Here is a 14,661-nt window from a genome sequence, read left to right as displayed (position 1 = left end):
CCTTAACGACTTAAATTAAACACTTTCCAAGGGTGTCTTGCAATAGTATTATTATTACATGGCAGACAAAAACAGAAAAAAAACATTGCTAATCGGCAGTAAAAGTATTAATTGAATATTTACTTTAGAAATCATCCCAACAACTCTCTTTTATATACATACATACATTCATTTTTATTATAAAGCAATGACTAATAATTTGTATCGCCCGCAATGTTGCCAACCATCGCGCTACAGTTGGCAACGCTGAGCAGCTCCGCTTGTGACCGACCCACCCTCACACCCCAAAACATATTGTGTTCTCCTTTCATTCTGTGCGCAAACAATTGGCAACACTGAACAGCAGCACTTGTGACGTCACACCCACGCACCCCACTAATGTTGCCGTCTTCTGAGCGGTGTACAAAGTAAACTGTGATTGAATATTTCTTTTATCAATTGGCAACAGTAAGACCATTATTTTATTTGTTTTTTTTTTATATGTATTTAGCTTAGATACCTTTCGTACTATATTTACTTTAACAAAATGCGGTATGCTTGGGCCTTTTGATAAGTGAAAATCCAAAAAAAAATCCTTCGCCACTAGCTTATGCACACGATGTCCTTATGTCGTTCTCCACGTCACGCTGTTTTGTTTGTATTTATTTATTATTTTTTTTTAATTGTTCTGTGGCTTGGACCATTCGACGCTCAGAATTAAGTGATCATAACCGTGGCCATTGAGGATTTCGATAGCCGCCGCAGCGTCCTTGCGCTGTTTGAAATGCACGTAGGCGAAACCCTTGCAGAGGCCGGTGTTTTTATCGCGCGCCAAATACATTTTACTCTGTGGTCCAATCTTCTTCACCAGCTCCTCCAGATCGGCTTCGGTCATCGACTCGGACAAGTTGGAGATGCGAATGGCGGCGGTATCATCACGTCCACGCATTCCCATGCCACCCTTTTGACTGTCCTTGAGGAACGGTGGCACATATTTGCCCGATTTGGGTGCATCCACGGCTGCCGAGGCGGCAGCGGCTGCCTTCTTCTCCATAAGATTCGTATCCATAGCGGTGCCTTTGTATGGACAGTTGACGGACCAATGCTCACCATTGCAAATACGACACTTGGCAATGTTCTTGGTGGGGTCCAGCAGTGGATCGTTGGCCTTCTCATCCTCCTTGGAGTTAAGGAATTGCATTATGATCTCTTCGGAGACCATTGTGGTCTGGGAATTGGGGCCGGGTTTGTCGTTCTTCGATTCACCGAATTTGGTCCAGGTGCGACGCTTGGCCACAGTCTTGGGCACAACTTGCTTCGAAATTTTGTATGTACGCACCACTTTCGTCTTCTTGTCATCCTTGTTGTATTTGTATTCGGTCACATATTTGTGGCCGTTCTCAATCGTCTCAGTTGTTGGTGGCAAGCCGCCGTAGTCGAGTTCCACCTCATCGGCCCAACTGGATTTAATTGTTTCAACGCCAGGCATCTGTAATTGCAAATAGTCGATCAGTTTATTGTTATTGCACTTGTGTGTTTATTACATTTAACCTTGTTTTGCTATGCGAATGAATAACGAAAAATTAAATACAAAATTTCGCCACGAGTTTGCAGATTGCGTCCGCACCACGAAAAGAGACAGTTAGGGATGTGTTATTGTTGTCGATAGGCGGTTATCGCACATTGCACATCGATATTGTTGTTCGCCATTTTTGGTGACTTCCTAACGTTAAGCAAAACATAAATTACGCACGAAAATTAACTTTACGTAGAATTTATATTTGTGTTTATAAATATATTTGTGTATTATTTTGGCCTTAACGGTTTATCGAAATATCGTAGTACTTGACTTGTAGTAGTAGTTGGTATGTACTGAACTAGTTCAGTACGGCAACCGTTCAATACAAAATACCCAAATTAATCCATATATAAAAATAATATAATAAAATAAAATATAATAAACTAAAAATAAAACTAAAATAAAAATAATATTTTTGGGCGTCATCTTCATTTTTTTAATAACATATACAAGCTGTTAAAATTGACCCGCCTTTGAAAATATACCAGGTGCAACTTATCGGCAATATATACGCGCTGAAACGTATATAGGTTTTATAACGGTAATTAAAATAGTTTTAAGACAGCTATTTATTATAAAGTGAGAATTCATTAAAAATAATACCAAATTCGTCACATAATGTAATTTGGCTATAAGAATTCGATATTTTAACAACTATCATAGAAAAACATCGATAATTAAATGTTGCCATCGATATGTTTGTCAAAGTGCGACACAACTCAGCCTAGCTACAATTGGAAAACATTGTAAACACATCAAATAGCAATAATAACACTACAAATCAAAAGCAATATAATTTAAAAAATGCGTAAGACGCACATTGGACACTTGTAACTTGTAACGTGGATGGTTAACAGAAGAAGACAGAGTCGTTAAAGGTAATACAACGTAAAGCAAGAAAAATATAAATCCACACACGCACACACATACGCATGTAAAGAGAGGAAAGAATAAATAATAAAGCGGACAACGACAGCAAAAAGTGCGCGCTGCATAGCACAGCAAATTAATTAATTACAAAGGTGAGTGACATCCCCAGCGGAGAAAAAATACAAAATATTGTTTAATTGTGTTTTTTGGGCAACTGTGCTAACTGTTAAATTGTTCTTTCTCTCACACGCACACACACACACACACACATGCATAACAAATGCAATCATCACCCACACACGCACACACACAATTGCAATGCGTAGTTATACAATAATGAGCAGCCAGGGGGGGCATCGGACGCCATACAGCTTTGCCGCCGGCAGCATGACAACCCTGGCCCGCAACAAAAGCAACAACAACAACACAACAGACTCCTCGGGCGCCAATTACAAAGGCGCCGAATACAGCAATGAAATTGATCTGGGAGAACGCTTCTCAGTGGACATTGCCCGACTCTGCATGAACGATCGCTACTCGGATGTGGAATTCGTGGTCGAGGAGCAACGTTTGCCGGCACATCGGGCCATACTCGCAGCACGCAGCGAATACTTTCGGGCGCTGCTCTATGGCGGCATGTCGGAGACGTCGCAGCGACAGATCGCATTGGATGTGCCGTTGGATTCGTTTAAGGTGCTGTTGCGTTACATATACTCGGGCACACTGTCGATGGCAACGCTGGACGATGATGCGATCATCGGTATCTTGGGCATGGCCAATCAGTATGGTTTCCAGGATCTAGAGATGGCCATCTCCAACTATTTGCGTCAATATCTCACGCTGAATAACGTTTGCATGATATTGGATGCCGCGCGTCTTTACAATCTGGAGGAGCTCACACAGGTCTGTCTCATGTTCATGGATCGCAATGCCGAAGAGCTGCTGCTGCACGATTCCTTCAAAATGCTCTCAAGGGTGAGGATAAAGGATATTCTTCTCGCCTTCGTTCAGTTCTCTTTACTCTTGTTCTCTTAACCCTAGGAATCGTTGGAGGAGGTGCTGCGTCGTGACTGCTTCTTTGCATCCGAAGTGCAAATCTTTTTATCCGTTTGGAAATGGAGTCGCTACAATCCCGATATTGATATTGAAACGGTGGTCTCCTTGGTGCGTCTACCGCTAATAAGTCTGGAGGATCTGTTGCAAGTGGTGCGTCCATCGGGCATCCTGAAGCCCGAAATACTCGATGCCAAAATCCTTGATGCCATCGATGAGTGCAGCACATCGAAAACGTTACCCTATCGTGCCGCTTTGTGGCCGGAAGAGAATGTGGCCACAGCGAAATTCATGTCGCGTTGCATTCAGGGCGAATGTCGTTCCGCTTTGCTGGACGGTGATGTCACCTCGTATGACATGGAGCATGGTTATACACGTCATTGCATCAGCGATTGCAATGATGATGGCATCGTTGTCGAACTCGGCACCATGTGCATGATTAATCACATTCGCATGCTGCTCTGGGATCGTGATAGTCGCGCCTATTCGTATTTCGTTGAGGTCTCGGGCGATCAACAGCATTGGGAACGTGTCATCGACTATAGCAAATATCATTGCCGCTCCTGGCAGTATTTGTACTTTGAGGCGCGCCCCGTGCGTTTCATACGTCTCGTGGGCATTCAGAATACAGTGAATCGGGTAAGTACAACTTTCTCTCCCTCTTCCTTTCTGCATATAGTTCATCACATTCTTTGCAGGTCTTTCATTTGGTGGGCTTGGAGGCAACGCATACAGCGAATGTGCCCAAGCTGGTTGATGGCTTTGTGGCGCCCGATGTCAATGTGGCCACCGTGGAGATGAGCGCCATTGTCACGGATGGCGTCAGTCATACACGCAATGGTCTAATCAATGGTGATTATACCGGCTACGATTGGGATTCGGGTTATACGTGTCATCAGCTGGGCAGCGGCGAGATTGTTGTACGATTGGGACAACCTTACTATGTGGGATCGATGCGTTTGCTGTTGTGGGATTGCGATGATCGCACCTATAGCTACTACATTGAGACGTCAACGAATCGCAAGAATTGGCAAACTGTGGTCGACAAGCGTACGGAGAAGGCGCGCTCCTGGCAGAATTTACACTTTGCACCACGTCCCATTGTCTTTATACGCATTGTGGGCACCAGAAATACAGCAAATGAGGTGAGTCGAATTGAGTTTAATCGTTTAATATGTTTATGACACTTTCTTTTGTAGATCTTTCATTGCGTGCACTTGGAGTGCCCGACACAGGACAAAGAATTCCTCAAGCAGATTGCTGAGATGAACCTCAAGAAGGAACAGAACAAGGATAAAGACGAGCATGAGCTGGACGATGATGTTGCTAGCACATCGCGTGCAGCGGCTGCTTTAACGCTGGACGAACGCGTCGAGTTTCCTGTTTCACCTGGCAGCGATTCGTTGTCCCGTTGGCCGCCGCATGTCAATGGCGATCTGGACTTGTTTAATCGTTCAACAGCCGAAGCGAATCGCGATCCACTCGATACGTCTGGCACATCGACAACGCCATCATCGACGCCCCCAACACCAACGACAACAGCAGCACGCTCTCCAGCACGCTCCAGCGAGCCGGGGCAGCGACAAGTGCAAGCGCCAGTGCCTGCAGAGCCGGAAGTTGGGCAACTTGTTGAGCTGGGCAATAGTGATCAACAAGCGGAGCAACCGCAGCAGACGGATCGCTAAATCGCGACTTCGACTGTGCGAAACACTTTTTATACGTGATCGTTTTTTTTACAAAATGTCACAACTCTAAATACTCCTGTGGTCAAATGCGCTGCTTATTCTAAATATGTTTACTTACATCCGAAAAATGTTGCGATACAATATTATTGTTATACGCACTTCAGCGTCATTTACGTTTTATTTAAGCAATACTAATTTATACACATATACATATATATCCAATTACTGCAAGTACCATATGCTAAAATCTTACCCTCCCCCTTTTGATTAAGTAATTAATTTAATGAATTCACGCAACCCAGCCAAATTGTGTTGACGGAAAACAAATTGTATCAATGTCAGTCGGCGTCCTTATTACACTTAATGTACAAATTACGATATATATATAAATTAATGGCATTATTCGAATTATCTTACCTACCTCTCACTTTGTTGATGCTGTTTTTTCGTTACAAAATTCCTTCGAGTTAAGAGCAAAACAACAAAACAAAAGAAAAAATGTAAATGGTTGCAATTGTTTATTTCTGTATACACCTTAAGATTTTAATTTATTGCCAAAACATTTTGTTACAACATGTAATGCACTTAATAGATACAAACTATGTAGTAATCAATCATTGCATTCTTAATTCAAAAACAAGCGCCTTAACTTGCGATATGTTATCGATAATCGGATACGTTGTGCGCACTGTTGCTGATATTGTTTTCAAATCCAATTTGTGGTCACACTGCTCGCTCAGATGGAATTTTGACAATGTGTGCGTTCGGTGGCGGTGTGCGAGGCATCTCTGAATAGAGGCAAAAGGAATAAAGTATAAATAAAAAGTTTGTGAAATTTGCGCGCACATGAGTGACATGTTGCCATCGTTGCCGTTCCCCATGCATCCCAAGATGCATGAGGATCCGGCGCTAGCGTTTTCGGCGAAAGAGGATGAAGAGGAGCGCCGTCACATACAGAAGGTGCAGAATGCCTTCAAGTACTACAGGTGGGTGATCAAATGCGATTTGTTTACAAACGCTTAATAACTCGCCGCCTCATTACCCCCTTCATTCATACTGCAAACATACACACACACACACACATGAACGACCCCCACCATGCGACATGTTTATGCTTGTCATGTGTGTGCTGATAACGAAAATCAATTAAAGCGGCTTTGGCCAATGTGAACATATGCATATGTATGAATGAACGTGTGAGTGTGTGTGTGTGTATGCAAATGTAGGACATTCACTTGTAATCGAATCGCCGGCTCAACTATCTCCTCTCTCTTTCTCTCTACCCTTATTGTGCAGACCATATGCCTATCTGAGGCTTAAGAAGAAATGGGATTATCTGCATAGCTTATCGGCGGACGATCAGCGACTGCTTTCAAAATACCGCACGCATTTGGATACCGTTGGCAACGGTATTGATTGCAATCAGGCTGTGATTCGTGAGATTTTGCGCGATCGTGTGCTGTATCCCACAGGCGATGGCAGCGGCAGTGCCGGCGATACCGATAACGATAACGAAACCGATGAACCGCCAGCACACGTGCGACACGGCGACATGGACCAAGTGAGTAATAAGTACTGTTGGGATAGTCTCTCTCTCTTTCTATCTTTCCATCATTTACATTGCACAGTGTGCAACAAGTGGTTATTGGCATTCCAATTGGGATAGTATAATGGGGTTCTAATCAGCATGATTGTTTATGTTATCGACAGTTTTTTTTTCTCTTTTTTGAAATTAACTTTTAAGAGTCTGCGCAGTGACTTTGCAACAAGATAAAATATGTAATAAGAAACTAATAATATTGAGCTAATTCCTGCAGTATATAGCGTATATATGTAGTCCCGATCTGTTGTGTTTCTTAAACAAAATTCTCTAAATCATAAACGAACTAAGTAATAGAAATTTTTCTAGAAATATTTTGTATGCAGAATAATTCAGAAATTTTTCTACAAATATTTTCTATGCAAAATACAAAATAAATAATTGTCATAATTTCTATATATATTAATTTCAAGTTTTCAATAAAATTTGTTAATAGTTTTCAGGATTATAGCAAAGAAAACCGAGTTTTAAAATACTAAAAAGAAAGGGTATTGGCATTGTCGGCTTGGCCGAGATGAATTTCTATAGCTCTATTGAAAAAAATGCAAAACGAAATTTCTATCTCAGACTAAGTTTCTTGTTGGTGGTCATGATGATGACGATGATGATGATCATGTTGTGGCTGATGATGATGATGATGTTGTTGAACCTCTCAAAATTTTAAAGGCTCAATCAACGCTGAAACTGATTGCCCGAGACTGGAGCGCCGAATGCGCCATCGAGCGAGAGCAATCCTACAAGCCGATCATTGACAGCATCGAGGAATACTACAAGCCCAGCGACTAGTAAGTACTATAAGCAAGCAATTAATTACTCATTTCTTTTTACAATTATGGGTAACAACTAGAGTAGTGGGATTCTTTATCGTTATATATTTTGAAAAGCTTTAGTTTGGTATTTTTATTTTATAAACTTTTCTGGAAATTTCAAAATAAACATAACTTCATATTATGAACAATTAAGAAAGCTACATACAGTCAAGTGTGCTCGACTGTGAGATACCTGTTACCCATTTTGTATTGAAAGAAAACAGTGCGGTATTATTCTTAAAATATACCAACTGAATATACCGCAAATATACCAAAAAAAAAAAACAAGTGTCACCGATTTTTAATAAAAAGAAAAAACAGTGCGGTATTATTCTTAAAATGTACCAAATGAATATACCTAAAAATACTACAAAATATACGATATATATACTCGGTGTATTGATATAGTACTACATTCAAAATATGCCATAGAATACAGAAATATACCATATTGCCAGGTAAAGCATTTAAGACCTGTTTTTCCTATCCGAAAGTATTTCTTAAATAACTCCTACAATTTTGATCTGATCGAAACCAAATTTTCAGAAATCACAAATACTGTAGTTATTATTGAAAGTACCAGAAATATGATTATGATAGAGAAGCAAAATGTATTATCAGCAAAAGGTGCTTAACTCCCTAAATTGACATGCTATAAAATAATTTCTAGAAAATACATTTGCTAGGCGATTGTCATCTATAGTTAAGTATTTTGAATTATAGTTTTTAACAGAAATCTTAAATACTTATTATTATAGGAGTTATTATTACTATAGTATTTATTATTATTATATTATATTACTGTATTTAATATAGTATTTACTTATTTGTGCATTATTTTCTAATTATTAGCTTAAAGTTTTCTATATACAAATAATTTGTTTTTCGAACTTTAAAATTTGATTTCTTATGAGTTTACTAAAGGTTATTTGTAATATTATAATTACAAAATCGCTCTCTAATATCCAAGAATGCAATTTTAACTTAAACATAAATCTTTTATTTCTGAATGTTTAACCCTTTATGTCCCACAGTTTTCAGAGTGTTCTTGAGGCATTCATCATATAATTTGTATTATCTGATAAACTGGTTTAAATTAAAGGTATCAATTGACAATAATCAAATATCAAATGCTAAAACATAATAATTTAATTGATAAGTCTTTTATATGGGTTTTAAAGGGTTAAACATTCCGAAAATTAAAGATTACGTTTAGGTTTAACTACTTTACCAATTGGAAGAGTTTCTTGTTTATTATTGTTCTTATTATTTCGTATTCTTATTGATCTTTCAATTAATTAACGATTTCCCCTCTTTTTCGTTTTTGTTGACAGCAAACTGAATGAGATTAAGATTCTGGTGCCTGGGGCAGGACTCGGGAGGCTGACCTATGAGCTGGCCTGTCGTGGCTACGCGTGCGAGGGCAACGAGTTCTCCTACTTCATGCTGATTGCCTCGAATTTCGTGCTCAATCTCTGCGACTATGAGAATAAGCACGTGCTCTATCCGTGGGTGCATCAGTACGTCAATAATATGCGACGTGCCGATCAGGTGGCCTCGGTGCGTTTTCCCGACATTTGCCCGGTGCGTAATCCTCCCAAGGGCAACATCGAGATGGCAGCTGGAGATTTCCTGGAGGTCTATAAAACCCCCGATGCGTACAATTGTGTGGCCACGTGTTTCTTTATCGATTGTGCCAATAATGTCATTGATTTCATACGCACCATTTACAAGTGAGTCTCTTTTTTTTTTATTTCTAATTTCAATTACATTTTTTTGCTCGTTATTTAGAATTCTTGTGCCTGGCGGCATTTGGGTGAATCTTGGTCCGTTGCTCTATCACTATAGCGATGTGCAGGGACAGAATAGCATTGAGCCGACTTACGAGGATCTCGTCATCATTATGGAGAGCATTGGCTTTGATATATTGAGCTGTCGCACCGGCATACGCACCAAATATGCACAGAATCCGCAATCGATGAAACAGAGCGAATACCAAAGTCTTTTCTGGGTCTGTCGCAAGCCGCCCAACAACTTTGAGCAGCAACAGGAACGTGAACAAAAGGAGCCACCCGATCTCATTGTGAATCGCGATCATGACACTCAAATTGATGTCGATGTCGATGCCGATGCCGATGCCGATGATCTCGATCATCAGTTGGAGGATGAAGAGATGCAATCGCAATCGCAGGCAAAGCAAACGTGATACTTTCATCATCGCAGCAGTAAACCAAATAAACAAATACAACAAACAACACATCAAAGCCAGCCCCCCGCCCCCACCGCCTTTCACAACATCAAACACAACACGCATATTCATTTCTATATTTACCAAAAGCGCCAAATAAACAATACGAATTTCAAGTGCAAAATCAGTTTGGAAAGGAACTTCTTGGAAGGATAACAAATATGAACACAGAAATAGCAGTAGAAGAAGCTAAACACAATAACAGAATTTCCTAACTAGTAACTTCAGCTTTTGGCATAACTGCTTAACTAAAGATAAACCGAATCGTTGATGTACTTTTTGCTGTAACGGTTGCCTTAACAAATCAATTTTGTGAAGCTAAATTAAGCTTTTTAAAAACTTCTAAAGCATTTACAGAGTATGTGAAGAGCTTCTTTGGAAACTTTGCTATTCAACTTTATATATAAAAAGCAGCAGAAGAAGCGATATATAATAAGAGAAATACTTAACTTAGTAACTTTAGCATAACTGCTTAACTAAAGCTGAAGCCAGGATACTTGATGTACTTCTTGCTGTATCTATCCATAACGAACCAATTTTGTCAAGCTCAAAAACTGGTGCCTTCAAAAAGCATTTATAGAGTATGTGAAGAGCATTGGAAACTTCGCTGTTCAACTTTATATACATACTTCAAATTTAAAGCGCGTTTTGTGCTGTTTCTAGATAATTCGAAATCTTTGCAGTTAATCCTTGACAGTCAATATTTAAATACCTGAATTTTTACCATCTAAAATCGACATTAAATAACCTTCTATTTGTGCTTCTGTGAAATGAACAGCAAAAAAAATACATCTAAGTTGCTTCTCTTGACAGTCTGGTATATTTTGTAGCCTATATAGTATATTTTAAATGTTATAGTATACCAAATATCCGACATCATTGGAAACTCCGCTGTTAACTTGACTTTATATACAAAACAATGCCAACTTGTGATTATGATCTTTGAGATGCTGTTTCTATCTAAAACGAAATCGTTATCTAAGTACCTAAACTTTTTCCAACTACGTTATCTTCTGCATAACAAAATCTATTATTTATTTATACAAAAATCTTATTTAATATTGTAACTTAAGCTTAAATGCTACTCTATCGCCGTCCCGCTCTCATGCATGCGCTCCCTCCTTCTCTCTCTCTGCTCAGGCATCGTTGCGCCACGAGTTCGAGGCAGAAGCAGAGACAGAAGCGACGCCTTCGTTGTTGCGCCAACTCTTTGAGCACAGCGACTCGAAATGCCGATGCTTGATGTCCCCAAAGATGCTCTCAAAGTGCTGGCTATCCGAATTGCATTTCCGAGTCGTCTCCGCCATCAGATCGAACCACAGCGACTCGCTAAAGTCATGACTTGGACACATGGAGATGCGCTGCATGGTTAGCACACGTTCGCGAAACTCGCGGACCAACTCAAAGAGCTCCGGATGATGACAGGTGGCCGCATTGCTGCGTACCAGAGGCAGCACAAAACTGTTGATAACCCTCGCCTCACCGCGTCCCCGGTGCATGGGCAATCCGCTGGCCTCGAAGAGCAGCGTCAACTGGCGATCGAAGCCCTCACGCCAAGCGGGCTCAAAATGCTGTCGCTGAGCGCGGGTGCGCACAAACATCAGCTGCGGCAGATGGCCGGGCACATAGCTCTTGATGGGTGAGCGGGGTCGCAGACGCAAAGCTGTCTGCAGCAGACGCACTTGCTCCAGACTCAGTTCATCCACCGCCAGCAGGAGAACATGACACACGCTTAGCAGTTGCATGATGAGCGATAGCGTTGGCAACTCTTGTTGCTCTTCTGCCTCCTTACCGAAGGACACCGAGTCCAGCAGCACGAAACGTTCGCGTGTTATGAAAAACTGCAAGGATTCGGTGCGTCGTGATTTTGATTGTTGTTGCTGCTGCTGCTGTGGTTGCTGTTGTGATTGTTGTTGCTGTGACTTTGAACGATGTCGGGTGGAAAAAATGCATTCATCAGCGTCTGGTGCAAACAAATGTCCATAGTAATCGTAGTTGGCATCGCGTTCAGCGCTCAGCAGATTCAACAACGTCGATTTGCCCACCGATTGGGCGCCCAGCACACCGATGACGGTGAAGTCCGTGTTGGTTTTGTGAAACAGTTTGCGGGCATTGGCATTGAAGGCGCCATTCGACATCAGCAGCGTGGTGGGTCGTGTCATTCGGGGCGGCCCCAACATCCCATCCTGTCCAGCTGCAGCTGCCGTTGAAGCTGCTGCTGCTGTTGCTCCTGCTCCACCTTGAGGTTTCTCTTTGTTGCTTGCGGTGGTGAGTGCGGCACACACGGAGGCCGATGTCGTCGCCGTGGGCATGCCACGTTCGCTGCTGTGACGTGTGGCATCGCTGCTGCGATTGATGATGATCGTCTTGATCGCAGATGTGCTGCCGGTGAGCAACTGTGGTTCGTTATTGCTGCTGCTGCTGCCCGTGTTACTGTTGTTGCTCTCCGTCTCCTTTTTGAGCAATATCTTTGGTTGCACCAGCGCATTGCGCGCATCTTCGCGACGCGCTATTGTCACCGGCGTGGAAGGTGCACCGCCCTGACGTCCATCATCCTAGAGGAGATCGAAGCCAGATTCAGCTTCATTTTGAGTTCGTACTTCGTAGTTGCATTTCATACTTACCCGCTTCTTGTTGCGAAAACGTCGGCGAGTTTCCGCCATTTGTTGGTGTTGTTTGTGTACCAATTAATGCTCAGGATTGCGCCGCTTTGTTTATTGATCTGGTGTATTTTGAGCGTTTTGTTGTTTTGGCTGCCTGGCGAACATATGATCTGCTGTGTGACCAGCTTTCATTTGGTAGAGCACACACAAAAACTACTCCACGCAAAGCACAGCTGGTTACACAGCAACAGGTGAGTTGAACTCCAAAAATATTACCCAAGACCAACTATAAAAGACCCACCGAAGAAATAATAATAAAATAACAATAAAAATTGAAAAAGAAAATAATTAATCAATACAACATCATTTCAAATGATCTATTAATACACACATTGGCAGCACTGGAGTGTGACCAATTGTTCTCGCTTCGCAGCAGCAAGCCTCAAGGAATTAAAAAGGAATGTTACTCCCAGTTAATTATTACAATTAAACATGGATAGTTAAATAATAATTACTTTTGTGTGGGCCACATAAAATACTGTTGCGGTTATAATTTCAAATTGGTCAACTCGATAACAACGCATATCGATTGTTATGGGTAGCACTTCAGTGTATTTTATTTTGCACTTAACGGTTTGTGGTCACACTGCACTACGACACGCGCAAGCAGCAGGCAATATTTTTGTTATTTATATTCTTATTAAGTTAGTTTAGTTATGCCAATTGTTGTAATTAGCGGACTGCCAGCGAGTGGCAAATCCACGCGTGCACACGAACTACAGCAGTACTTTGTGGCCAAGGGGCGGAAGGTGCATTTGATAAGCGAAAACGAAGCGGTGCCCAAAGCGCTCTACGAGAAGAACGCGTTCTTTGCGGACTCACAGAAGGAAAAAGTGGTGCGCAGTGATTTGAAGTCGGAGGCATCGCGTCATCTAAACAAGGACGATCTCGTCATACTCGATGCAGGCAATTACATAAAGGGTAAGCACAATTTAAGAGCTGCCATCGCAAATAATAAAAATTCAATACATTTTCTTTTGCAGGCTTTCGCTATGAATTGTTTTGCATGACAAAAGCGGCACGGACCACGCAATGCACGCTGTTCAGTTGCATACCACAGGAACAGGCCTGGACATTCAACACACAGCGCACGCAGCCCGACAAACTGGATGAGAACGAGAGCGAACAGCAGCAGGTGAACAATTCAAATGTGCCCTATACAAGGGAAATCTTTGATGCACTTTGCATGCGTTACGAGGAGCCGCATAGCAACAATCGCTGGGACAGTCCATTGGTTGTGGTGCTGCCCGAGGATACGCTCGATCTGGAGGCCATCTACAAGGCGCTCTACGAGACGAAGCCACTGCCGCCAAACCAAAGTACACAGAACGTAAGAATATCATCGTTGTATTACGACTTTGTGCGGAAGAAGGCAGCCCCGACTTCCATCCCTAGATATCATTTTAATAATCCATATCCATTTTGTTGCTTTGCAGCCTCCGTTGGGCGCCACCAACTATCTGTTTGACCTGGACATTCTCATGCAGGACATTATTAAGGAGATATTGGGCGCCATTAAGATTGGCGCCTTTGGGCAGTTGCGCATCAAGGGCAGCTCGAGCACCGTCAAAGTCACCACATCTATGAATGCTTTGCAACTGAACAGATTGCGACAAAAGTTCATAACGAGCACGTGTCGTGCTAGCCAAACGACGCCCGCGCCGCTTGAGCAAGTGCCGCAATTATTTGTGCAGTTCATAAATGCAAATACAACAGGTTGCTAGTGTTAGTTTCAATAAATTAATAGAAGACTATAAATACAAATCGTTTCACTTGTTGCTTTGCTGTTAAGTTCACAATGTTATTAATACGGGGAAATACTCAGTTGCTCATATGGCAATGGCTATTTCAATTTAACGGCCAATGGGTAACAGTGTCACAACACTTAACAGTGCCATAACGAGCAAATTCAAATGTAACAGTGCCATGTTGAGCAGTTAACAGTGAATTAATGGAAAGTTTTGTGGGCAAACATTTAATTATCCCCCTAACGTATCTCACTTGCAGCTTAATAATTAATTTTCAAGAGTTTTATTAGTGCAAAAATTGTTGTAATTTTATGGTACAATAAGAAATGGTAAACAACAGGCGTGTGGAGTCGGAACCAGTTGCCAATTCACATTGGAACAAGCTACGGAGTTCGGTTCACTTGAACGATGAGGCAAACTATGGCAT

At 41.6% G+C, this 14,661-nt stretch overlaps 5 protein-coding genes across 8 annotated transcripts; 3 read left to right on the top strand and 2 right to left on the bottom strand.

Moving 5' to 3' along the window:
• Positions 1-425: 425 nt before the first annotated feature.
• LOC133848213 (eukaryotic translation initiation factor 3 subunit G-1) lies at positions 426-1,685 on the bottom strand. 2 transcript variants are annotated; one of them, XM_062283695.1, is made up of 2 exons: positions 1,531-1,685; positions 426-1,468 (listed from the first exon to the last, which is right to left on the bottom strand). In XM_062283695.1, the coding sequence occupies exon 2, from the start codon at positions 1,466-1,468 to the stop codon at positions 659-661; it is 810 nt and encodes a 269-aa protein (XP_062139679.1). In that variant the 5' UTR covers positions 1,531-1,685; the 3' UTR covers positions 426-658. The 2 variants fall into 2 exon arrangements, with proteins under 2 accessions (XP_062139679.1, XP_062139680.1); XM_062283696.1 differs by having other exon boundaries at positions 1,524-1,636.
• A 572-nt stretch (positions 1,686-2,257) lies between these two features.
• Positions 2,258-5,776, top strand: LOC133849078 (BTB/POZ domain-containing protein 9). Its single transcript, XM_062284940.1, has 5 exons — positions 2,258-2,580; positions 2,755-3,403; positions 3,470-4,120; positions 4,180-4,626; positions 4,681-5,776. The coding sequence occupies exons 2-5, from the start codon at positions 2,765-2,767 to the stop codon at positions 5,164-5,166; spliced, it is 2,223 nt and encodes a 740-aa protein (XP_062140924.1). The 5' UTR covers positions 2,258-2,580; positions 2,755-2,764; the 3' UTR covers positions 5,167-5,776.
• Positions 5,777-5,897: 121 nt separating this feature from the next.
• On the top strand, positions 5,898-9,948 carry LOC133849082 (carnosine N-methyltransferase). 3 transcript variants are annotated; one of them, XM_062284948.1, is made up of 5 exons: positions 5,898-6,152; positions 6,463-6,727; positions 7,340-7,551; positions 8,910-9,308; positions 9,367-9,948. In XM_062284948.1, the coding sequence occupies exons 1-5, from the start codon at positions 6,013-6,015 to the stop codon at positions 9,779-9,781; spliced, it is 1,431 nt and encodes a 476-aa protein (XP_062140932.1). In that variant the 5' UTR covers positions 5,898-6,012; the 3' UTR covers positions 9,782-9,948. The 3 variants fall into 3 exon arrangements, with proteins under 3 accessions (XP_062140932.1, XP_062140931.1, XP_062140933.1); XM_062284947.1 differs by having other exon boundaries at positions 5,899-6,152; positions 7,334-7,551; XM_062284949.1 differs by having other exon boundaries at positions 5,900-6,152; positions 7,433-7,551.
• An 871-nt stretch (positions 9,949-10,819) lies between these two features.
• Positions 10,820-12,607, bottom strand: LOC133848274 (protein SMG9). The gene is made up of 2 exons (XM_062283771.1): positions 12,448-12,607; positions 10,820-12,378 (listed from the first exon to the last, which is right to left on the bottom strand). Exons 1-2 carry the CDS (start codon positions 12,484-12,486, stop codon positions 10,960-10,962), a joined length of 1,458 nt encoding a protein of 485 aa, XP_062139755.1. The 5' UTR covers positions 12,487-12,607; the 3' UTR covers positions 10,820-10,959.
• A 447-nt stretch (positions 12,608-13,054) lies between these two features.
• LOC133849086 (protein KTI12 homolog) lies at positions 13,055-14,250 on the top strand. Its single transcript, XM_062284958.1, has 3 exons — positions 13,055-13,407; positions 13,470-13,816; positions 13,923-14,250. Exons 1-3 carry the CDS (start codon positions 13,143-13,145, stop codon positions 14,208-14,210), a joined length of 900 nt encoding a protein of 299 aa, XP_062140942.1. The 5' UTR covers positions 13,055-13,142; the 3' UTR covers positions 14,211-14,250.
• The last annotated feature ends 411 nt before the right edge of the window (positions 14,251-14,661 follow it).

This window comes from Drosophila sulfurigaster, chromosome X, assembly GCF_023558435.1.
Source record: "Drosophila sulfurigaster albostrigata strain 15112-1811.04 chromosome X, ASM2355843v2, whole genome shotgun sequence".
Taxonomy (NCBI): Eukaryota; Metazoa; Arthropoda; class Insecta; order Diptera; family Drosophilidae; genus Drosophila; species Drosophila sulfurigaster.
The sequence above is the reverse complement of the archived record's forward strand: the minus strand, read 5'-3'. Positions and strand labels throughout refer to the sequence as shown.

Coding starts and splice junctions, on each gene's coding strand:
- LOC133848213 (XM_062283695.1), bottom strand. CDS start 1,468: ATGCCTGGCGTTGAAACAATTAAATCCAGTTGGGCCGATGAGGTGGAA.
- LOC133849078 (XM_062284940.1), top strand. CDS start 2,765: ATGAGCAGCCAGGGGGGGCATCGGACGCCATACAGCTTTGCCGCCGGC. Junction 3,404..3,469: donor CCTTCAAAATGCTCTCAAGG/GTGAGGATAAAG, acceptor TCTTAACCCTAG/GAATCGTTGGAGGAGGTGCT. Junction 4,627..4,680: donor CCAGAAATACAGCAAATGAG/GTGAGTCGAATT, acceptor TTTCTTTTGTAG/ATCTTTCATTGCGTGCACTT.
- LOC133849082 (XM_062284947.1), top strand. CDS start 6,013: ATGAGTGACATGTTGCCATCGTTGCCGTTCCCCATGCATCCCAAGATG. Junction 7,552..8,909: donor TACTACAAGCCCAGCGACTA/GTAAGTACTATA, acceptor TTTTGTTGACAG/CAAACTGAATGAGATTAAGA. Junction 9,309..9,366: donor TTCATACGCACCATTTACAA/GTGAGTCTCTTT, acceptor CTCGTTATTTAG/AATTCTTGTGCCTGGCGGCA.
- LOC133848274 (XM_062283771.1), bottom strand. CDS start 12,486: ATGGCGGAAACTCGCCGACGTTTTCGCAACAAGAAGCGG. Junction 12,379..12,447: donor GTTTTCGCAACAAGAAGCGG/GTAAGTATGAAA, acceptor GATCTCCTCTAG/GATGATGGACGTCAGGGCGG.
- LOC133849086 (XM_062284958.1), top strand. CDS start 13,143: ATGCCAATTGTTGTAATTAGCGGACTGCCAGCGAGTGGCAAATCCACG. Junction 13,408..13,469: donor TGCAGGCAATTACATAAAGG/GTAAGCACAATT, acceptor TTTCTTTTGCAG/GCTTTCGCTATGAATTGTTT. Junction 13,817..13,922: donor CAAACCAAAGTACACAGAAC/GTAAGAATATCA, acceptor GTTGCTTTGCAG/CCTCCGTTGGGCGCCACCAA.